At 43.2% G+C, this 24,516-nt stretch overlaps 1 protein-coding gene across 2 annotated transcripts; it reads left to right on the top strand.

The window, feature by feature from the left end:
* Positions 1-626: 626 nt before the first annotated feature.
* PROSER1 (proline and serine rich 1) lies at positions 627-22,729 on the top strand. Of its 2 annotated transcripts, XM_083741079.1 has the most exons (15): positions 627-811; positions 3,131-3,294; positions 3,593-3,700; positions 4,547-4,612; positions 6,120-6,188; positions 7,388-7,482; positions 7,815-7,908; positions 8,807-8,917; positions 10,270-10,353; positions 11,770-11,848; positions 13,453-13,548; positions 14,399-14,443; positions 17,479-19,189; positions 20,013-20,160; positions 21,048-22,729. In XM_083741079.1, exons 3-15 carry the CDS (start codon positions 3,656-3,658, stop codon positions 21,177-21,179), a joined length of 2,775 nt encoding a protein of 924 aa, XP_083597205.1. In that variant the 5' UTR covers positions 627-811; positions 3,131-3,294; positions 3,593-3,655; the 3' UTR covers positions 21,180-22,729. The 2 variants fall into 2 exon arrangements, with proteins under 2 accessions (XP_083597205.1, XP_083597206.1); XM_083741080.1 differs by lacking the exon at positions 3,131-3,294 and having other exon boundaries at positions 690-811.
* The last annotated feature ends 1,787 nt before the right edge of the window (positions 22,730-24,516 follow it).

Genomic DNA, 24,516 nt, shown 5'->3' with positions numbered 1-24,516 from the left:
TCTCTGAAGACTGGAGAAGAGACCCTCTTAAGAATATGAGGGGTTTGAGCAGGAAAAGGACTAGATCAGGGGTCAGCAAACTTTTTCAGCAGGGGCTGGCCCACTGTCCCTCAGACTTTGTGGGGGGCCGGACTATATTTGGGGGTGAGGGAATGAACAAATCCCTAAGCCTCACAAATAACCCAGAGATGCATTTTAAATAAAAGCACACATTCTACTCATGTAAAAACACAATGATTCCTGGACCATCCGCGGGCCAGATTTAGAAGGCGATTGGTCCGGATCCAGCCCCGGGGGCCTTAGTTTGCCTACCCATGGACTACTAGACCATGTGAAAAATGAATCTCATATTTTAGCTGCAGTACATTCATTTTCAACTTTGTGTTCTTGTTATAAAAAAGCGCGCCTAGCCATTCCGTTGTTGCGCCCATAACTTAGGTTTAAGGTGCCACTGAGCTCCTAGTTTTCCTATCTCAGCTTCTAACATTGCCCCCAGGGAGCCCATAAGCCTCGCTGAGCACAGAGCTCTGAGTCCTCATAAGACGCGGCCGCCTCTTAATAGCCTCCTGAGGGAAAGGGGTGGGCGGGGCTGACTCCAGGAGCAGGTGCGTCTCCTCCTTCCCGGCATCCACTCCGAACGGAGGGGCGGGAGGAAGGCCTCTTATGGCGGTGCCTGGCTGGTGATGACATCAGGAGGCGACGAGTCGCGAAGTTTGGCTCCGCGCGGTGGGGGCGGCTGGGGGTTGCGCGCGGGTTGCCTTGACGCCGGCCAGGGGCCGCTCCTCGCACGCCTGCCGGGCCGCCGCGGATGGTAAGCCGAGCACCGGCTGGAGGGGTGCGGGGAAGGCGGGGCTGGAAGCGGCCCCGAGCCGTCCCTAATTGGCGAGGAGGGCTTCGGGCCTGCCTGCGCCGCCGGCTTCGGGTGCTGCAGCCTGGAAGCGACGCGGGGCGCGGACTCCCGGAGCCGCTTCCCTTGGTCAGAGCTGCAGCCCTGAAGCACGTGTTTCCCGGGGGTAAACGCCGCTAAGTCCTATGGGACTTCGTGCCGAGTAAGCGTGACCAGGGTCGCCCTTCGAGTTCTTGGTTAATCCGGAACCCGTCGTGCGAGCCCCCTCGGAATGGAGTTAAACCCCTATGAACTCAGCGGGATTCTAGTCACAGCAAACGCGATACGTGTGTGAGCACGAGGTTTTGTTCAGGTTTATTCGAAAGCAAGTCCCCCTGGACTGAACTGAGGGGAGGCCCTGTGCCCTGAATGGCAACCTTTAGCATAACCGTCTGTTTAAAGCCCACAATGCAGAAGCTGTTGGTGCTGGGCTGGTGACGAGGGCAATTTTTCATTTAGGTCATCAGAGGGACTTCTGTATCCCATATGGGGAACTTCTGGACCCCTGGAAATAGTAGGACTAGGACTGGTCTTGTTCCTGGTTGTTGCCTTTGCTGGCTGCTGCTGCTGGAACATGAAGCTGGAGGATAACAGGTTTCCCATCCTTGCCCTACGGAAAGAAGCATTAGAGGATTCTGCTAGGCAGTATCAGTTAGTAGTTCATCACAGAGACGATCACTTGAAGCAGGTGTGCCAAAGAAGCTTGGTGATTTGCCCACAGAGTGGCTCAGGTTATACTAGTGTGTGTTCACTCCTGGTTGTGTTTGGATGTGCCAGTTATTTTGGAGGTGGAATACTGAAATGGTTTTAGTGAGAATGGTTGAATCAAACTGGGCTGCAATGAGTATCATGCTGGAACAGATTGGATGTTGTGTTTATGATGATAGAAGAAAGTGTAAAGTCGTGAGGGAGGAGATTGAAGTAGCAGAATGGGCAGATTTTACTTACTCCCTGAATGTCTGGATATTGATGACCCACACTCTACATTAGCCTCAGGAGTTTTGAATATCACCATTGGCTTTGTAGAATTCCATTCAAATGTGATAAAAACAATTTGTGCGTTCAGTACACAAAGCAAATAGAAAATTGCATGTTATTTTATACAAACACTGCTGCACAAGCATGGACTTCAGCAAGGATGTCCTCAACCCTGTTCAGCCTGCCACAAAACATCTCTGGAGTGTCAGGGGAAATCCCACCCCCAGTGTTGAGGATGGTCACCCATATCTCTAATGAGACATTGCAGGGGATGTGGAGCGCTGCACATGATCCCTCTTCAGTTACTCAGCCCAGTTACAGAGATAAGTGGGGCATTGTGGAAGGGCATCAAGCCTTGGTAAGCTGGGAGGGATTGAAGGTGATAAGGTTTTCAGCCTTTACCAGCGATCACAAGATACAGTACAGTATACCAAAGCTCTGTTTGCCTGGAAGTAAGCCTCATTGAATTGGGACTTACGGTACTTTTCCATAGACAGAATTGTGTTATGAGACTGGAGTTCTGTGATCGCTTAGTCAGGAATAAATTCCACGGGCTTCGATCGGAGCCATTTTTGGATTGGGCTGTAGGTAAAACTTTTAACAGAAGAAATGGTTTAGCTATGTGCCCTAGCTACATTATAACATAATGTCAAATGCCTTATCTTTACCACTGGTTGGATACAAAATTCCATAAATATGAGCACCCTAGATCTATGCTTTCCTTTTTTAAAAAAGAGACAAATAGAGGGTTTTTGGAAAAAATGTTTCAGGTTGGATCCAAAGAAGTGTGAGGAGACCCTCACTTGCACAACGGGGCTTTCATAGATATTGCTCCCTGCAATGCCAAAAAGCCCCTAAGGGTTTAAGGACCTTATGAAATGGCAAGAAGTGGGTGGGGCTCAGGGTACTCACAGAATTTGGCGGCAACTTCCCTTGTATCAAGAGAAGCATCATTCTGCACATGTAAGACCCTTTTTGGTCCAAGTTATAGTACTCTTTGAAACTGTTCTCTAGAATTCAGGATTTCTTTTAAAATACTAGAAAATATGTTTTATTCACATGTCCTAATTGCTTGCCTTTAAAGGTTCAGAATTTACTAAGAGAGAGGCTTAAATGTAGATCTGTTTTATGGAAAGTTGGATAGTATGTCACAGCATTTGACAACACGACATGTCGCAAGAATGCTCAGCATATTAAATAAACTTCCTTTAGGAGGTGTTAGCTTCTACTGAGTTCTGTTTTTTCTGTCTTTTGGATTCTACCTAGAAATGGATGTCCTGAGGGCTCCATGGAGCGACATTGGCAGTGCAGTAATGTTAAAATAAATAAAATATAGCTGCTGGCCTTGCTGCCAATCAGCATCATGCAGATTCTGTGTTGTGCGTCTGAGTGAGTTCAAAGGAACTGCTGTTACATTTGAGAAGGCTTGGGTAAGTTCTTTTATGACGGAAGGCTGCTCATTTTGTAACTGTTTGAGGACATTATGTATTACCTTGAGCTTGAGGACAGTAACATGCCATTTTTCCACATTGGGGCTAGTAAATATGGCTTCAATGAGAGAATGAATAAAGAGTTTTGGAATTACCTTTGATGCAGATATTTCAGAAGTTAAGGCTCTCTCAATGTTAACAATTCCCCATTCTAGACTTAGTGATGAACTTCATGATCAGTGAGGTGCACAGTGTGGGCAGGAATTCACATTTTATTTTATTTGTGTTTTTTCAACAGAAGGCAATTCTGCAATAAAGAGTGTCTGGAACTGACAAAGGGTTACATCTTGAAGAAAGCAAGATGGATAAAAAAGCATTTGAGATGGTGCTTGATGAAATTAGAAAGGTAATTAGTGATTAAACCAATATAACAGAACAGCTCAACTGTAAAAATTGTAAAAACATTAGTCTAGGGAAGAAACTTAATATTGTGCAAATATGTCTTCTATATTCTGTTACAGGAGTTCTGTGTCTTTAACATATAACATTTAAATGGCATATAATGTGCCTTCTTATAAAACCAGTAATAAAACCCAGGATTTTAACAAGAACCCATTGGTCATTGTGTGGCTTCACACATCCCACCACTGCTTTGTTTTCCCTTACATTTTGTTACTCAACAAAGCCCTACTCTGAGTAGAACACTTGAAATTAATGAACCTAAGATAGTCATGTCCATTAACTTCAGTAGGCCTACTTTGAGCAGGGCCAGTGTTGTTTCTAAAGATACTTTAGTGAAACAGAAGCCTCATTTTTGATAGGACTTATTTCATACTAAGTATGGTAGCATTGCAGAATCTTTAGCAGGAATGAATACCTTTTCCATTTTCTTATGGTCAAACCTCCAGGCACCACGTACTTTTCGTGGGCAGGGCCAGAGACAAAACTGGGTGGAAGTGGGGGGGGGGGAGTGCACAGAGCAACTGACTGATTCTTATTTTGTGCACTGGGTTACATTTAAGCCATGCAAACATAAAAGGTTTACACACACACACAATGTAATCTAGGGAAGCCAAAGGCATTATCAAAGTCTAAGTACACATTCCAGCCAGGCAGACGTATCCAAGGAAGCTACAGAGAAGGCCTGGGCCTAAAGTGTGCCGCCCTTGCTATATGCTCTTGATTTCCGATAGTTTTACGCCTTCATTACTATAGTTTTGCAAACTAACCTATGGTTTTTTGTGTTTCATAGGCTGTGTTAATGGAATACAAATTGAAAGCTATTGAATATGTACATGGATACTTTTCTAGTGAACAGGTAATGCTGAAGAACGAATAAGCTGTGCAAAGAGCTGGAAAGTATGACAAGGCAACTGTCACTATAGCAGGGGCTCTTCAAATGTTGTTAGATTGCAACTCCCTTCGTCTTTGGTAGTTGGCCATGTTGGCTGGAACTCTTGGGTGTTGGGAGCTGAACAACAATTGGAGCTTCCTGATCTCTGTGCTGCAGCATGAATAATTCTGCTAAAGGTGCCTTGTTTTTCCAATCAGCTTGGCAGAGTGAGAAGAGTGTAAATGTTGAGTTTCCCCCTCCAATTTAGGGCCCTATCCTGTGAAGCAAGAAAATAGTATATTTATGAAGCCTTATTCTGTGCTCTGCTGAGTATGGGTGAATTTTATGCTCCAGTAGTGGGACCGGATCCTTACACCAGGGGTTCTCAGACTCTGTACCCACAATGCCCACTTGAGACAGCTGGAAATTACTGAAGTCCACCAGTCACAAAATGGTGGTGCAGGGCAGAGCCAGTCACAAGATGGAGTCAGTTTCTGAGCAGCTGTCAGTTACTGACTTTGGTGGTTTCTACAGTTATCTAATCCACCTATGGAAATTGCTAAATTCTTTACCACAGTTTTCTTTTCATCAAGGAGCTCAGATGATCAGCTTTCCTCAAGTCATAGTACCGTGAAGTTTTAGGTAGAATCTGCCGATTCAGAGACTCTAAATGGAGAAGTCTTTTTCTTTCATATTCCCCCCCCCCAATGCCTCTTAAAATATCTTTACTCATTTTCTGTAATTTCTTCTCCTTTTACGTTTGTACCTTATTCCCTCCTAACTGACAATTTCGTTCATTATTCCTAAATGTTCCTGTTAGATTCACTGCTTCCTGCTATTACAGCTTTCTTCTATTCTCCCCTTTCTTTCTATTTTCAGTTTATTATTAATAATAAGAATTAATAAATATATCACTTTCTGATTTCCTTCCATAACTCCTCTAGCCCTTTTCCCTCAGAGGATGGAGATCTTCTTTTCCTCCGCCTCCTGCCCCCCCCCAACTGCCCAAAATGTTTGTCTCCCAGCCACCTTGCAATATGCAAGGAGTCACTGATGCTGGCACTGGTTCAACCAAAAGGCTGTGGGATAGCTAGGGGACAGGATAGGCAGACAAGTGAAGAAGCATTGGGCAGGCTGTAGCATCTGAGGTCCACTGTTTGAGAAATACGGCCTTACAACAAGGTAGATGCTGCCATGAATGTAGCTGCATCTGCATTCAGATTTCAATTACAAAAAAATAGCTTATTAAACAGATTCAAGATTTGGATAACTTTGAAATTCTGTTTCTAAAAATGTTTAATTGTGTGGTACTATTTTAGATTTAAATTTCGTCAAACTGGTTCACAGCTATTAAAGAATCAACAAAAACCATTCCACAAAAGTTTCTGAGAAAACCTTTTTACTTCTAGCTACAAGTGATGTACAAATGTGTGCATTTGTTCAGTGACAGTTTTTACATGAGTGATGAACTGTCGGATTTCTTTCGTTGCAGATTGTTGAATTACTGAGGTACTTTTCTTGGGCTGAACCACAGTTAAAAGCAATGAAGGCATTGCAACATGTAAGTTTTTTCATTGAAGCAGTAGATTTTGTTGAATTGCATTTCTCTGGTCTTATAGCCATAGTAGCATTTACTTGGTTTTCAGCAGCAGGTTTGGATTGGACTGCTCACTCGTTTTATCACCACAGTCCTTAAAGATGACTTCAAATCCTGATTGTGCATGATTCTGACATGCTCACTTTTTGGGGGGCCATTTAGTCTCCCTGTTCAGCCAATGCTGCGTATTCCATCCTATTCTCCCTTCTTTGTAAAGACTAGCTTGGTCAATATTGAAGGTTTCAAATACAGTGGTGCCTCGCAAGAAGAAATTAATCCGTTCCGCGAGTCTCTTCGTCTTGAGGTTTTTTCGTCTTGCGAAGCACGGCTATTAGCGGCTATTAACGGCTTAGCGGCTTTAAGAAAAAGGAAACAAACTCGCAAGAGCTCGCAAGACGTTTCGTCTTGCGAAGCAAGCCCATAGGGAAAAAAACGACTCAAAAAACGGAAAACTCTTTCGTCTTGCGAGGCATCACTGTACTCTGGCTTGTATCCAGAGGGTTTTCCCTTCCACACCTCCCCCCTGTGTCCGCCAACTTCTCTGGATTTGAGAGGAGTGAGGGAGTTGCAGGCAAGTGGAAAAATTTTGCAGAGAATGGGATACGCAGTGGGGAGGAAGGGGAAGTCCTGTTGCCAAAGCGATGCAACCTTTGTTGTGATCTCATGTGCAGTCTGGTGGTAGCTTATGTGTGCTGTGGGGCCTACAGCTGGAAATAACATAATTGTAAATTGTCTGTTCTGCTACAGTGTAGTGGTTAGACCTAGGTGACTTTCAGATTCTCTGCTGTCTTTTCATGCTGTCGTTATGAACAGAAGCCTTGTTCAGCAAGCTGTTGAAGCATTAGTCTGTACCCAGGTAGCCAGCATTTAGTCCCATCATCTGGAGGCTGCAGTTCCAGTCCCCCCTGATCATTGCTTATGCAGGCTGGGAGTGATGGGAGTTGCAGCACAACATCAGGATGGTCACCACACCAGTTACCTTTGATTAGTCTGTGCACTCTGATCCATTTGTTGGTTGCCAAAAACTCAATGATCTTTTTTTTCTTCATACAATTTGTATACCATTGATTGTAAAAAAAAACAACCCTTAATGCAGACATGTGAGCCTGCAACTAATGTACGTGAATAGGGATTGCTGAAACTTTCTTTTCTTTCCTTTCTAGAAAATGGTAGCTGTTTCTGCAGCAAAAGTGGTTAACATCCTGAACTGCTTCACTTTTAGCAAAGACAAGCTTATTGCACTAGAACTGTTGGCTTCGTAAGTATTGGCTGTTGATTAGCATTCTATGCAGACTGTTACTGTTAGTACTAGCATATGTCCTCTTGGTGTTTTGGTTTGATGGAGGCTTGAATGGTTAAGATCCTTGACCTCATGGGCTGTGACTGGGGTGGGGGGGAGGGTATTTTCTTGCACTGTGTGTGTGTATATATTTGTATAGTACTGGTCCATCTCCTTTCTGTTCAAATTAGCTTTGTTGTTATGATTATGGTGCTGTGGAATATTAAGTAGCACAACAAGCTCTGATAAATACTATGACTGTATGCATGAGAGCTGCTAACAGTTTCTAAACATAGTGCTTTGTTTTATAGCAATATTATTGATGCTCAGAATTACCGCCTTATTGAAGATCTCTTCAGAACTAGCATGTCTGAGAAGAAGAGATGCAGGAGAATTCTTGAACAGGTATTACCACACGGCTGCATTCATGAAAACTTTGAAGCACATAGGGACAAAATGCATAGTTTTGGAGGTTTTCAGGACATTGCATGATATTGTACATATCAAAGAGATTGAGTCTATGGAGAAATGGAGACTTTCTCTGCAAGTTCTGCATTCTCCCCTGAATGTATAATTTGCCCTTGTATTGTCAGTTTGCTCTGCTGCCACTATGGGGCTGTGGTTCTTCGTTTTAGATCTGTCTGTGGATTTTAAAAGATGCACTACTTCAGTTGCACAAACAAGTATGAGGTAGCTCTATGAGGCATTTCATTGACTGGTCCCTTGATGAGTAGGAATTGAACCTTTGGGCCAAGTTTATGATTTACCTAGTCACAAACACAGCCTATTATAATCTGGAATGCAATACATTGCTGTAATAATAGGAAAGTCAAATGATAAATTCTCATGTTTAAGATAATTCAAAGCAAACAGCTGCAAAAAGCTTAAGGTGTTTCCAGAGCATGGCAGAACATCTCTTCAAAATCTCTAATATGAAACTGCTGCACCACATGACCTTTCCGCCAGGGCGAAGGCCCATGCTTAGTGTAGGATTTCCACGTAAGGACTATGCTAATCCCAGTCCCTGGTGCAAAAAGATGTTCCGCTGGGGTATATCCACTGGGCCACCATCACCCAGCTCTGCTCTAAGGGAATTATCAGGCCTTAGAGAAGGGGAATGAAGAGGCAGTGGCTTGCGAGAACAAGCCATCTGGGCTGTACTGAAATGTTCATGGTACCCTTGGAATATGATAGCTTTACCTTTACACCCATTCTTGTGTATTCATAAAGTAGGCTATTTTGCCACCACTCAGTATAGTTGTGTTGGAATCTAATGCTGCCCTTTGTTTTGTTTATATTGCAGGCTTCCAAAGCAGGGTGCAAAGCACCTCACGCTATGATATCTTCCTGTGGCATGATTCCAGGAAACCCTTACCCAAAAGGAAAGCCCAGCCGCATAAATGGAATTTTCCCAGTATGATCTTACTGAATATACTTGTCATTTTCAGTTTGGGGATTGGTGGTGGAATATAAAAGTAGCACTGCTGCAATAAATTGCCCACAAAAATGAAAGAATAACAGCAAGCCTGTCTTCATCAGTATTGGGCAAATAATAAAAACATTTTGTTAAAAAGATAACGTAATTCCTAATTTGTTTCTCTTTAGTTAAACAACAACAACAAACAGGCCTAATTACAGAGAATCATATTCTACTTGGAAGTACTAAATTCTACTTGGAAGCGGGTGGCGCTGTGGGTTAAACCACAGAGCCTAGGACTTGCTGATCAGAAGGTCAGGAGTTCGAATCCCTGCAACAGGGTGAGCTCCCATTGCTCAGTCCCTGCTCCTGCCAACCTAGCAGTTTGAAAGCATGTCAAAGTGCAAGTAGATAAATAGGTACCGCTCCGGCGGGAAGGTAAACCGCATTTCCGTGCGCTGCTCTGGTTCGCCAGAAGTGGCTTAGTCATGCTGGGCACATGACCTGGAAGCTGCACGCCAGCTCCCTCAGCCAGTAAAGTGAGATGAGCACCGCAACCCCAGAATCGGCCACGACTGGACCTAATGGTCAGGGGTCCCTTTACCTTTACCTTTACTTGGAATAATTGGTTTTAAAGAAGAAAATATCCAGTTCCTGTTAAAAGCAGAAAACCCCGAAATCACTCCAATAGTAGTTCTCTTGAGAAGAATTGCACATATATTCTCCCACCATGCAAAGGGGGAGCAGTGCCATGCCCTCTGCATTGGCCAGGACCAGTAGCACCTCCCACTTGTGTCTGCTTTCTTAAAAGGCAAGTGGCTATGGGAAAGGGCCTGTTGCACTTTTAGCTGTGTACATCAAGGCATCCTTGCAACCTGGAACCCTGCATGATCAGAGTACTCCAGGTTGCATCAACATTTTTATTGTAAAGTTTTGTGGACCCCCTGAGGGATGTTTTTGGAACCTAAGGGTTCCACAGGACCCTGGTTGAAACCATTGCCTTAGAACGTGTGGCCTGAAACTTCACTCTGAGAGCATGTTTACTCAGAAATGTTCTACTGTATTCAGCGGGTTTACTTCTAAGTGAATGTATAGAATTCTAGCCTTAGTTGCTTAAATGTCACAAAAAATCTTAATTTATTCTGGTGAAGCTGTCTTTCATGGTTCAGTGGGGACGTTTTCCTGATAATGGGTGATAGATAGACAGTTAGAGCTACTCTAAGTATATCCTATCTATCTATCCATCTATATCTGTCTCTTACAAATGTCCCTGTGCTTTCTGTAACCCACATTTGCTTTCCACACAGTAGAGAGCTTGGTCTTTAATAGTGGGTCCTCCTTTTTTCCAGGGGTCACCTGTCAAAAAGGAGAATGAAGACTACACTAATGAAGGCAAGGGAATAGCAGCTCGTATCCTTGGACCATCCAAACCAGTAGGTTTACAAAATTACATTTTTATAAGCTTCATTATTGGGGTTGCTCCTGTTGTTGAAAACAGAATAGAGTTATTTGGGTGATAAGTAACAGCAGGGTGAAAATGGTGGAAAAACAAAAAGGGACCGTAATAAACATAGTTTAAAAGAATAACTTCTGCATGTTTACAATGTAAAGTTTGGTGTTTTTTTAAGAAAGGAGGAAGGAGCAAAGGAGGTGGTAAAGATAAGTTTCCAAATACTGTTTGAATGCAGTGAAGGAGAAGAATTAGTGATAGTGCATTGTATCCATAGCTGAACGAATGTCACAAAGTTGGCATAAGCTGACTACTTCTTCCCTGGTCGCCCCCTGAAAATGCTCCTTTGGAGGTTAGGGGACCATCCTGAATTGTGTGGTGGAAGAAGAGGACATTCCAGGAAAAAAACGAGCAGAGACTTTCTTGGATTACTGGCCCAGCTACCGTATTTTTTGCCCTATAGGACGCAGTTTTTCCCCTCCAAAAATGAAGGGGAAATCTGTGTGCGTCCTATGGGGCGAATGCAGGCTTTCGCTAAAGCTTGGAGAGCGAGAGGGGTCGGTGCAAACCGACCCCTCTCGCTCTCCAGGCTTCAGGAAGCTATCAGCAAGCCTGGGGAGCCCGCAGGAGTTCCCGCAGGGCTCCTTAGGCTGCGGATAGCAGCCTGCTGCCCGGAGCGTGGGGCGCGCTGCAGCAGAACCCCCTGCGCTTCAGGCAGACATCCGCAGCCTGCTGCCTGGAGCGCGGGGCGTGCTGAAGCCGCGGCTGGGGGGGGATGTTTTTTTTTCTTTATCCCCCCACCCAAAAAAAACTAGGTGCGTCCTCTAGGGCGAAAAATACGGTAGTTCAGTTCTGTCTGCAGTGACTGGTACTGGCCCTCAAGAGTTTCAGACAGGAATCTTTCCCAGTCCTACCTGAAGATTGCAAAAAGAGTTGAATCTTAGACCTTTTGCATCCAAAGCATGTGATCTGTTTCTAAGGTGCAGCTCTTCCCTACATTTGGCAAGATCAGAAATTCATGAGTTCAGTTGTTTTGTTCATAGCAGAAGGGTAGTGGCTCAAGAAGTCTCAAATGTATCTGAGAGACGGTTTTCCACCGTAGAGTTTAAAAGCAGGTAAGTCATATCACTTACTGGTTATTGGGCCATGTTAAAGGCAAACTGCAGTGTAGGCAGTAGGCTTCCAATGCAGAAGTCGAAACCAAGTAAGAAAGCCTGTGAAAATGGTCAGCTGGAATTTTGAGAACTGAGCAAAATGCCACCTCCCTTCGAAATATTTCAGTAGTGAAAAAGCAATATATAATTTCTGCTACAAAATGAGGGGGGGATTTACCGTTGCCTTTGCAATAGATTAATGTGTAAATGTTCAGTTTTGACAAACTCTTGTCCCTCTTGTTTAGGCCCCAGCAACATACAATCCACACAAGCCTGTTCCTTATCCTATCCCTCCTTGTCGACCACATGCAACCATTGCACCAAGTAAGCCCATCATTCCTGTTTGTTTTCTGTGATCATTTCCCCTTTATACTGTGGAAGAATGTTCACATTCTCTATGGGCAATACCCTCAGTTATTTTCTTAAATATATGCTTCGGCTCTCTTACTGTTTACACTATTTGCATGATGGAGTAAAATTCAATGACTTTCATAGCTCTCCTCTGAATTTTGTCCAACTTGTTAATGTCCTTCAGTTGTGATGTTTGCAGCTCAAAACAATTTTCCATAGATAATTCTATAGCTGCTGATTCTTGGAGCTGATTCTCCTACTCATTTCTTCTTCCTACCCACCCTAAAACAATCCCTTATGCATACTTTATTGACTCTTAATGAGTAATTAAACTGAAAGAATAGTTCCTGCTTTGTGTGTTTTTTGAAAAATCAGGAGCAGTGAAAGAAAAATGAGATTTCTGAAATATTGGGGTTCAGTTGCTTGCGGGGTTTGGACACTTGGGTGGGACAGCAGAAATTCACTTTGCTGCTAGTGTTTGACACCTCATACCTGCCTTTACATAGTTTCTAATCTTAAATGTGGGGAATTTCAGCTGAATACTTAATGACACTTTAATCTGTTAAAGGAATGCTGAAAGCTCAGGATTTTTTTTGCAGGGGGTGGGGAGTTGATGTAACCTTTTAAATTAACTAGTTTAGCATTGAAAGCTCAGGATTCTGTGATTGTTTGAGAATTCAGTGTAAGGTGATATTCCACATGCAGTTTCAACCGTTCAAACAACTTGCTATATTTATTTCTTCATTTAAAACAACTGCCTTCTTTCAGAAAGCCAATTCAAGGTTTACGTAAGAGCACATCATACCGGAAGTAAAAAAGAAAAGAAAAGAAAAGAAAGAGTATCAACTTAAAATATTATCAGATACAGTGGTACCTCGCAAGACGAATGCCTCGTAAGACGAAAAACTTGCAAGACGAAAGAGTTTTTCGTTTTTTGAGTTGCTTCGCAAGACGAATTTCCCTATGGGCTTGCTTCGCAAGACGAAAACGTCTTGCAAGTTTGTTTCCTTTGTCTTGCAAGTTTGTTTCCTTTTTCTTAAAACCGTGCATTCAGGGGGTGCAGTTGCGACTTGACTTCGAGGAGCAACTCATAGCACGCGGCGTGGTAGCCTTTTTTGAGGTTTTTGGTGATTTTTGAAGCTTTTCCAAAGTCCGTGCTTCGCAAGATGAAAAAATCGCATGACAAAAAAACTCGCAGAACGAATTAATTTCGTCTTGCGAGGTACCACTGTATCTCAGCCATGGAGGTAAACATTACTAAAATAACGTAACAGGGTTAAGAAAGCAATGAACAAGCCTTTCAGAACAGCTGTGTCTCTGCCAGGCATTTACAACAACAAAGTGTTGGGATCTGATGAATCTCTCTTGAGAGGATGCTTCCTGAAGTATGTGCTTCTGCCTGCTCTAGGTAGCTGCCCATCATAACTCATTGGCAGTGATATCTGGAGCAAGGGTAGGAAAGGACTTATGGCAGAAGGCAGCCCTTAAAGTATTGAGTTTACTGATATGCTGTTTGGAGATGACCTGTGAAACTTCATTACACCATCTTTGTTTGCCTTCCGTTTTCTTTTACGTAGGTGCTTACAACAATGCTGGTCTTGTTCCACTGGCCAATGTCATAGCTCCAGGCTTGCCAGCTCCACCACCATATGCTTCTAGTCATGTAGGAACAGGTAAAGCAAGAACCCTACGAAAGCCCCGTGTGTCCTGGTTACACACCAGCGTCACCAATAGCTGGGAGAGTCTGTGCCGATGTCTTGGGCCGCAAGCCTGCTCTTGACAACTAGCAAGTCACTGTCAGGCTCTCTCCCTCCCAGTAATAGTTTCTGCAGGGTGGAAAGTGTGAAGAGATTTGCTTCAGAATGGGCTTGAGCAGGGGGTAGCCACCATAATACCCTCCAAGTGTTGTTGGACTACAGCTCCCATCATCCATGACCATTGGTCACGCTGGCTGGGGCTGATGGGATTTGTAGTCTATCTGTCACAGGTAGGCAGGAGTGAGAGGAGTGGCCTGGGGTGGAGGGGAAGGCCTCCCATCTCTCAAGGCATGATGATTGTTAAAATGAAAACAATGAAAAGGAGTTGTTTTTTTAACAGCTTGGTAGTATCAAAAGAAGGGACGCGGGTGGCACTGTGGGTTAAACCACAGAACCTAGGACTTGCTGATCAGAAGGTCGGCGGTTCGAATCCCTGCAACAGGGTGAGCGCCCGTTTCTCGGTCCCTGCTCCTGCCAACCTAGCAATTCAAAAGCACGTCAAAGTGCAAGTAGATAAATAGGTACTGCTCCGGCAGGAAGGTAAATGGCGTTTCCGTGTGCTGCTCTGGTTCGCCAGAAGCGGCTTAGTCATGCTGGCCACATGACCCGGAAGCTGTACGCCGGCTCCCTCGGCCAATAAAGCGAGATGAGCACCGCAACCCCAGAGTCGGTCACAACTGGACCTAATGGTCAGGGGTCCCTTTACCTTTACCTTTAGTATCAAAAGAATTCTGTTTTCACCTCATTAATTATGTTCTTTATGTAGAAAATGAAGAGCTTTCCAATCAGACAAAATCTTCCCAAAGCCAAGGTAAGCTGTCCACTTGCAGAGACAAGCTGTAGCTGTAGAAACTTAAATGCATGTGTTTGTGAGGATGATAAACATTATTAATTCTGCTGAATGCTGCTTTTTTTAAAAAATAAATCCATTTGTATTTGAATAGCAGCAAATGTTAAGGTAAGCTACTTACTATGTTCCTGAGTGTTGGGGTTTTTTAACCAGTTGCTTAGAAATTCTTTTTCTGATGTTATATCTAAACCCAGCACTAAATTCATAAGTATATGTCATGCTGAGGTACAGAAAAAACAAGTACCTTTCTTAGCCCAAATTGTTAGATACATAAAACTTTGGCATGCGAAAAAATTCACTGCTGTTGTCTAGACTTGCTAAATTTTGATGAAATAATATTTAATTAAAAGCTACTATCATTATCTGCTTTTGAGCACTGTTGAATAATTATAATGGAAGCACTTCAGAGCCTATGTTTCTATGTATAATTTGGTGGTCCCTGTGAGTGAACTTAGCTTCATTGATAATAGTGAATTCTAAATACATAATGGAACAGACAATAAACATGGACCCTAAAGCAGTATTGTGTTAACATTTTGCAATATTTGAGGGTGGGGGAGGAGGAGGTGATTTTTACAGTTCAACTCATAAGTTAAAAGTATTTGTTTATCACAAGGGGACAAAAAAACTAGTACCCAGTTGAATTTCTTGTATTTAATTTAGGTAGGAGCTTCAAGTTTCTTCCCTTCCCAGGAAATGCTAATAGCCTCATTTCAGCTTAATTAGTTTTGGTTTAACAGGAAATAAACATTGGGATGGTGGTGGGGAAAACATGCATAAAACATGTACCTTCCTGACAGTAATATAAGCTACTTCCTCTTTCATTTGTTATTCCCAAAGCCCTTTACTGTGGTAGAAGCTCAAGTCTTCCATGAGCTCGGGGCACAGTGCTGCTTTGCATGCTATCTCAGAAGTCAGTGGTAACTGTTCAACATACAGTGTAGTGCAAAAAAAGACTCTGGAACATCAGGTTAGTGGGGGCAGAACCTGCTCCCTACGACCTGAACGGCAGCCTGTACTATAGCATTTCACTTACTGCCAAAGAAGCGAATGACTGCTATTCTCATATTTGGCAGAGAAATAACAAGGTACACAATTGAAATAATGGCCAAATCTACTGAAGTCTCCATTTTTACAGCCCCCGCCCCCCAAATGAGTGAGCACATTGAGTTTCCATGCCCGGAATAGAGAGTGAATGTCAGCAGTTTTGATGCTACCAAAGCAAACTTCAACTAATGTAAAACGTTTTTGACATAGCCTTGCAGGAAAATTGGAAAGCATTGGTGACAGCAATGGCTGCAATTGCTTAGTAAGATTCCTATAAAGAAAGAGAAGTTGTTTGCTTTTTCTCCCTGTTTAGCAGAACTAGTCAAAGGTATGTTTCATCACCTAGTTGCTTATCAACTACTGCAGCACCTTTACCCAGAACTAATGGCCAGCTCCCTATCTTCACCCCCACTATGCTTTTCCATGTAATATTGTTTTTCCTTTCCTGTTAAAACTCCCACATTTCTCAAGTGTTGCGAGTGCAGCATGACCACTTAGGACTTTTGAGTGCCTTCTGCAAGCGATTCTATTTTCAATAGTATTATGTAGAATTTAGTAACTGAAATTAGGTTTGCGCATCTATTTAAAATATTTATAATCTGCCCGTCATCTAAATAATCCCAGAGCACTTCACAGCACACATTTTGTTCTTATTGAAAGATAAAACTTGCTTGAAAAAGTGTGTTCAGATTAAATTTGCTGCCATTCATCCTCAAAAATTGCTGTCCTGACAAATTCTGCTTAACTACAGAAAGTGGAGAGGACACCTATTTCCAGGGAGAGGAGGAGATTCAATGAAGCACAAGTGTCCCAAAGGCATAGCTGTCAAAGTTTCCCTTTTTTTAAGGGAAATTCCCTTATTCCGAATAGGAAATAAGAAAAGGGGAAAGTTGACAGCTATGCCCTAAGACTGCCTCCTAATTTCTTAACAGTAGTTAATAAGGAGTGGTATTATGTCTGCCCCAGCCTTGTCTTGAAAAACTAGGATTTTGAAGTAAGAGAATGTACATTGTATGCCTAAGGCAGGTTTTGGGAACCTTTGACCCTCCAGATGCTACTAGACTACAACTCGCAGCATCCCTAACCATTGGCCATGCTGTCTGGGACTGATGTACAACAACAGGAGGGCCAAAGGTTCACCAGCCCTGGTCCAAAGTAAATCAATAAGTTGTATATGAATGTACTCATTTGCATTCCTCCTTTTAGTCCTGATATGTAAGGCTAACTAGACACCGGAAGGTACAGCAACAGGAGACACAGACAAATGAGGGACCACTGACAATATATTGCTGGGTGACACTACCTGGAATAGCAGGAGATAGATGGGCCAATGTATATTATGGCATGATGACTTCCTAAACATAAGAACTCCTTGCAGACTCTGCCTGTATTTCTGAAAATATTTTTTAGAAAAAAGATGGCTAAATATAATTTTAAAACTAAGAGAGGCTGAAATCCAGCTATTTCTGATACCAAGAATAAAATGTGTTGTGAATAATTTTTCTCTTCTAATTAAGCTAGTACAAAAGGGCAGGGCTTATTTCTCAGTACTAGTCCTGTTTTCTAGTTGTCTGGCAACACATCTGGTAACCTATCCAATATTTATTATATGTATAGGAGAAAAAGGGACATCATATTTGGTTAAAATGAATGGCGGGCATTAATTTTTAAAACAACCATATAGTTAAACTGACAGCAGCGATCATGGGATATGAAAGTGAAACTGGTATTTATATTTGCTTGTCCTACAGTTATTCTTTAACAATGCAAAGAACAATAAATGAGCTAGTGTTTTGTGTCTCATTTTGCATACCATTTTACTTCTTGCAAGTTACGGTGGTAGCATCTTTTATTTTGCTGTTGTGTAAACTGTGTTACAATGCATTCATGTTGAATACAAACATTTCTGCTAGTTTCCAAGAATTCTTACCGGTTTTGTTTCTTTCCAGCTTTTGCTACACAAACGAATCATCTCTTTACACCTCATGGTTCTAACCCTGCTGCTACTCCAGCCCCAACCCCATCATCTGTTAAGGCAATAAGCCACTCGTCGGCACTTGCATCGCCAACCATCCCAGGGATAAGCATGTCCACCCCTGTCCTTCCTGCCTTCTCTGGGCAGGTTATCTCTTCGGTCCACCCATCACAGCCATCGACTCCCACCCCTACTGTCATCAAATCCCATTCGCTGCCTGGTGTTCCTGCCACATCTGCTCATTGTGCTACCTCTGCTCCCCTCCCTTCAACCTTTTCTGGGCTGGCTTCTGTGCTGCCTGCCACAGCAGCTCCGCAAGGGCTCTCCACGCCATGTGCCACTCCTGTCCCGAGCGAAGGTTTTGCATCCGCTTCTACACCATTTGCCAGCCTGCCCTTTTCCGCCGCATCTGTCACTGCCTCAGCTAATAACCCTAATTCATTGTCATCTGCTTTTGCTGGCCTTCCTTTGTCCTTGACCCCTACTCCTCAAGGGATAGCTAGTCCCCTTCCGTCCGCCATTGCTGGTTCTCCTGCCACTAGCCTGCCATGCCCACTTAACTTGCCCAACCCACTCCTGTCGGTCTTGAAGGGATTCCTGTCTGTAAACGATAGCTCAATAATGAATTCGGCTGGGCTGCCTTCGGCTGTGACGGCTGAGCTTGCCTCTCTATCTGGCCTTGCCAGCCAGAATTCTGAAGCCCCCTCTTCGTCCGGTAACAAATGTTACACTCCAACTGCTACCTCTGCCCTCCAGCACCCTTCCACTTCAGGGCTGTCCATTTTCCCAGGGCTTCCATCTCAGCCTGGGGTTAACAATAGCGCAACACCCCCAGCGCAGTCCCCTTTAACCACAGGGCCGTCCTCCATTATGCCCATCAGTTGTGTTTCCTCAGCTGCTCACGCCCATTGCCCAAGTCCTGCTAATCCGGAACAGCAGGCCTCATCCGCACCAGCTGCCACAGCAATTCCTGCGCTGGTCAAAACTGAGCCCACCAGCCCTACCATTTCAGGTTTCAAAGGCCCTTCCCATTCTTCCGGACCTTCTCATAGCACTTCAGGCTTGTCAGCACTTGGCCATGTATATACCTCCACTAGTTCCTTGCCAGGCAGTTCCCTGAATCCAGCACTCTCTAGCCTCTCCTCCTTGAGCTCTTCTCTCAACAGCTCTCCTTCCATCGCCCCGCATGGCTCATCTGCTCCTATAGCCCCAGTATATAACGCACTTCCTCCATTCACTTCCCTGGCCAGCAGTTTTGCTTTTGCCGGCAACCCAGCACTTACCCCAACGGGGTCTCTCTTGCCCATTCCACCTACGACCACATCAGGCATTCCTGCTCCCCATGTGAGCTCTGCGACCAGTGCCCTCCCGACGCTCATCGCTTCAGCGGCTGCTCCAGCTCCCCCATTCCCCCTTAACTTGTGCAGCGCCGTCCCTTCGCTGTTTTCTGTTCCTCAAGTACCTCTAGGCTCATGCAGCTCATCCTTCCCTCCTTTCCCTGTCTCTAACACTCCCTCTGTCACTCCTGCTCTCCCTTCTTTCCCTGGGCTCCAGGCATCTTCTACAGTAGCAGCAGTTGCACCACTGCCGGCAGCTGCCACAGCCCCATCTCCGGCTCCAGTGCTGCCAGGGTTTGCCTCGGCCTTTAGCTCAAACTTCAACTCTGCACTGGTTGCACAGGCCGGGTACGTTGTTGCTCCAAGAGGTCAGGGGGTCTCTTTGGCAAATTGTTGATTATCTTTAATGGTGGATGTGAAGTTCTAAACATAAGGATAATGAAGTATTGATAACTTGTTTTGAATACCCCGTTTCTTAGCTCTCTGTGTTGCAGGCTAAATTTTTCAACGTGGGCAGAGACCTGTCTATAAGTTTGTAATTTCCTTTAAACCTACCCTACTAACTTGATAAGTACTGAATGTCTTCCTGCTAGAGGATATATGGCTCTTAAATTTGTACTAGATTCTTTGAGAGAAGTCCTAAAGTAAGAACCACAAATACGGCACTGGGCTGTATTTTACACATATCTGTTGCCTGAGGTAATCAAATTCCAAATATCAGACATTGGCAAAACAATTTCCACATGCAAAGTCCCTCTTGGCAAAATGATAACTGGTCTATTCAGTGCTTGGGCACACAAATTTGTGCATACGGTATTTAAATTGTAAGAGTTATGTTCCACATAGTGCTAAGGTGAACATTCAGTTCGAGCAAGGCTTTCTCCTTGCACAATCAGATGTTCTTCCCTACCTCTTCTCCCCCTAAATTGGTCCTGAGGGTTTGCCCAACCCCCCAGAGCAGATTTGGGGAAAGTATGGGATGTGCAGGGAAAGAGGAGGGAGCATCCTGTTGTGCTAGTGCCAATCCTTGCACTAATGCAACTATTTAGTTGTATACGACCTTATGATCATAGCATAGAATCTAATCACTATAATACACTTTGGAATTTTGTATATTAAACTGTTGCCGCAGTGCCTGAAGTTGAACTTGTTCCACCTCTGATTCTTTTAGCCTGACTTCTGGGCTTCAGGCCCCTGGAAATACAGTTTTCCCTGGACTCCTCTCTCTTCCTGGCATCCCTGGACTTGCCCAGAGTGCTACACAGTCTTCCCTGCAGGAACTTCAGCACAGTGCAGCTGCACAGTCTGCATTACTGCAGGTAAATACAGAACATAAAAGGAAGACGTAGGCACTTTATACATTGGTAACAAAGGACAAGGAAACTGCAAGAACGCCATGCTAAAGGTTCCAATGCCTACAATGATAATCAGTTAAGGAGATGTCTGCAAACGTATATGCATGCTTTATTCTGGTTAGACCAGAACTTGGGTACTAGATTATAGGAACTAGGGAAGGAAAATCTGGGCTCATTTTATATTAGCAGAGTGGAGTCAGAAGGGCTCTTGCAAGAATCTTAGTCCCCAGCCTCAGATGTGCCATCCAGATGTCTTTTGAGCCTTTTGTGGTTAACTAGCCACTTCTAACAGGTTTCTTCTATAACCATGAGGATAAAGCATGCTATTAAAATGAAAGTGGCATTCCACACACACACACACACCAATTTTGTGACAACTCTGATTATTACAAGCTCTGTAATGCTTGCAGTCATTTATGCCTCAGTGTGTTTTATCCATCACATGAAACATTCATTTACTTTCATAGCGTTTATATCCTGCTTTACCCCATGCGCAGGACAGCTAATAGCAAAACTACCAATCCAACCCAATTAAAATTCTAGGTAAGTGGCGAGGAAATCGATGTTTTCAGGGTTGTGAGAGTCTGAAAATGCAAAATAAATTTATTCAAACATGTAGATTGTTTTGTTTGCCAATAAATTAGTTTAAAACAATCTTCCGTAATCATCCTTATTTAGAAATTCTAAATTTTGCATAGACTAAATAGGTTAAGAACCAAGTATGCAAATATAAACAAACTAAAAGGAGCAAGGGCCCTGCTTGTGGTCTTCTTTTAAACATACTGTTTTGTTTTGTTTTGTTTTGTTTTGTTTTGTTTTGTTTTGTTTTGTTTTGTTTTGTTTTGTTTAAGGCACACACTGCGTCTGCTCTGGAGAACTATGCATCCCAACCAGATGGTTTTACTACATATCCCCCTGCACCAGGAACACCTGGAGCCCCCTTTTCCTTACAGGCAAGTCTTCCCCAGAGTGGATGGCAATAAAGAGCATCTGTTTCACCTGCAGAGAAATCACTCCTTGAAGAAAGCAGTGATGGAAGTCCCTGATGATGCTTCCATTGAAGGCTTTGGGGGGGCGGGCAGGGAGGAAGGGATACATAGACTTCATTGTGTAGCACTCAAGAGGAAGAAAAGAGGATTCGACGTAACTGTTATTTCCAGGCTACAAAAAACTGGACTGTTTTTTTAAAAAAACTTTTTATCAGTAATACAAAGCACTGACAATTTTCTATTCCCTTGTAAGTAGATGAGGTTGAGAGCCTTTGGACCCTCATAGGATCTTTTAAAAATGCAGATATTATTGATCCTTCTTTTAAACTAATAATTTGCTGTGGTATCCGTGTCACACGTTCTCCTCAGGATTTATTTTCTGCAATGCATGTTGTACGTGTAATTGATAAAAAGGAAATGTAGATCAGGCTCCCTCTTCGCACATGCTCAGACAATACTCTCTTCAATTATTAGATCTTGTGTGTCTGCGAAACACCATTCATTGTCATCCTCTGATCCCTCTGCCTTTTGTATTATTTTTACTGCCTTTCCCATCCAGATCCGCTCAGATAATTGTCACTGGAAGTAGTAATATTTATCAACTTGAGCTTATTCTTTACACCTGCATGCATCCTACCATCTATCAGTATTTCTTCACTTTTCTAGGATGCCAGGAACACTGCTATATATAGATAGATTGGGTTTTTTTAAAAAAAACTTTATGCAAGACCAGATTTGAGAGTACAATTCTTTTAGGTCATGTAAGAGATCATGGTTTGCATTCTGTAATTAACTTGTATTTTGTGTCCCGTTCATGGCAATGGCTCCAATGCATCAATTATATATCAAATGCTGCCTAAAATGTCGAAGACCTGCTGATTTGTGAACCAGGTTTCCTTTTTCCATTCTTTTTTTTGGGGGTGGGGGTTGGGGTGGGGTGGGGAGTAAGAAGAGAACTAGCTTATAATGCTGTACTGTGGATAAGAATGAATTCTGTGGTTAAATTCTGAAAATGTAAATCTATGAAACATATACACAAACTAAGAATTGTACAAATGAATGAAACTGGGTTTTGCTTCCCCCAATTACACTCCAGGTTACAGATACCAGTATAAGACAAAAAGTTTAAAGAGTTTACATCTCTAGCTAGGAATTATGCTACACAATATAGGCTCTTGCTATATTAATGAAGTGCTCTATACTGTTTAGCATCTATAGCGATGAGTGGAAAAAGCCACAATATTATATCTTTTTAAGAAAGTATTGATCATGTTCTAGAACTACAGTAGAGATGATACTTGATTTTGTGTTTTTAATGTGAACTCTAGGTAAGACTATCTTGCTGTGCATAGCTTAACATCCCTTTTTTCTAAAGATGGGAGTCTACTGGAAGGTAGAGCCTTTCCACAAATGAACAGGCATGAAGAACACTAATGTGTGTGTATATATATCTGTATTTTTATAAACTTTTTTAATAATAAAATGTGTAGCAATGGTACACAAGTTTCTAAAGTAGACCTGAATAAAAAGAAATCTTTACAAAACTTATGTCTTACATAAACATATCCATGTGAGGTGATTTAACTTAAGGCAAATGGTGTGTAGTGTATATAGTTTTTGAGGCAGCAGGGCCCCTGTAAAACACAGAAATTCATTGGAGAGTATTAAAAAGAGGAGCTTGAAGAGGTGAGCTTCTGATTACGTTGTGGAGGTAAGTGCCCAGACTGGATTGAATGAAGTGGAATTTTATGGGCTGTGTGGAGCAGCCACAGCTGAGATTTTAACAGTCTCCAACAGCTGAAATATTTCAGGATACAAAATATTACACATTTTGAAGGAGAGAGATACAAATCTCCCAGGCTTTTCTTTTAATTGTAGCATATGTAACAAGCCATTTTCTGGGTGGTGTAGATGGGTAATGCATTTATAGAATACCCAGGAATCGTGAATTTAGAATGCACAATTTCCCTGGTTCCTTAGCCTCCCAAGACAACATATGGGCAACATTTTGTTATCCCATATGGACAAATGAGCAGGTTAGAAGCCACATAGGGATCCTCTGTAACTCTACCCCCAGTTTCTTTGCGAGTTTATCTTGCTGGTTTTATTAGCAGTATTTATCTCCCAATTGGGACGCGTGTGGCACTGTGGGTTAAACCAGTGTTTTTCAACCACTGTTCCGCGGCACACTAGTGTGCCGCGAGATGTTGCCTGGTGTGCTGTGGGAAAAATTGAAAATTCGAAAGATTTAAAAATAAAGTATTTTATAATTTTTCATATTTCTGTTTACTTACTATTTCATAATAAAGTAATTATAAAATACTTTCTTTGTGTTTAATAATAATAATAATAATAATAATAATAATCTGGGCGGCTTCCAACAGAGATGAAAAATACACTAAAATGTCACATATTAAAAACTTCCCTGAACAGGGCTGCCTTCAGATGTCTTTTGAATGTCAGGTAGTTGTTTATCGCTTTGACATCTGATGGGAGGGCATTCCGCAGGGCGGGCGCCACTACCGAGAAGGCCCTCTGCCTGGTTCCCTGTAACTTGGCCTCTCGCAGTGAGGGAACCGCCAGAAGGCCCTCGGAGCTGGACCTCAGTGTCCGGGCAGAACGATGGGGGAGGAGACGCTCCTTCAGATATACTGGACCGAGGCCATTTAGGGCTTTAAAGGTCAGCACCAACACTTTGAATTGTGCTCGGAAACGTACTGGGAGCCAATGTAGGTCTTTCAAGACCGGTGTTATATGGTCTCGGCGGCCGCTCCCAGTCACCAGTCTAGCTGCCACATTCTGGATTAGTTGTAGTTTCCGGGTCACCTTTAAAGGTAGCCCCACGTAGAGCGCATTGCAGTAGTCCAAGCGGGAGATAACCAGAGCATGTACCACTCTGGCGAGACAGTCTGCAGGCAGATAGGGTCTCAGCCTACGTACCAGATGGAGCTGGTAAACAGCTGCCCTGTTTGATTCCTATTCAAGAGAATTACTTTATATATATAGTCAATATAGGCACAGAGTTAATTTTTTTAACATTTTCTAATGGTGGTGTGCCTCGTGATTTTTTTCATGAAACAAGTGTGCCTTTGCCCAAAAAAGGTTGAAAAACACTGGGTTAAATGTGGTTTAGGCCGAGGGAGCCTAGGATTTGTCGATCAGAACGGCAGTTCGAATCCCCACAATGAGGTGAGCTCCCATTGCTTGGTCCCTGCTCCTGCCAACCTAGCATTTCAAAAGCACGTCAAAGTGCAAGTAGTTAAATGGTACCGCTCTGGCAGGAAGGTAAACGGCATTTCCGTGTGCTGCTCTGGTTCGCCAGAAGCAGCTT

The sequence above is a fragment of the Podarcis gaigeae genome (assembly GCF_964106915.1).
Source record: "Podarcis gaigeae genome assembly, chromosome: 1".
Classification (NCBI taxonomy): domain Eukaryota; kingdom Metazoa; phylum Chordata; class Lepidosauria; order Squamata; family Lacertidae; genus Podarcis; species Podarcis gaigeae.
This window is presented reverse-complemented; position numbering and strand designations above follow the sequence as displayed.

Bases quoted from the DNA above. Each gene is read 5' to 3' on its own strand.
- PROSER1 (XM_083741079.1), top strand. From the start codon at position 3,656: ATGGATAAAAAAGCATTTGAGATGGTGCTTGATGAAATTAGAAAG. The intron at 6,189-7,387 runs GTAAGTTTTTTC...TTTCCTTTCTAG, and splicing joins CAATGAAGGCATTGCAACAT to AAAATGGTAGCTGTTTCTGC. The intron at 19,190-20,012 runs GTACGTTGTTGC...TGATTCTTTTAG, and splicing joins GCACTGGTTGCACAGGCCGG to CCTGACTTCTGGGCTTCAGG.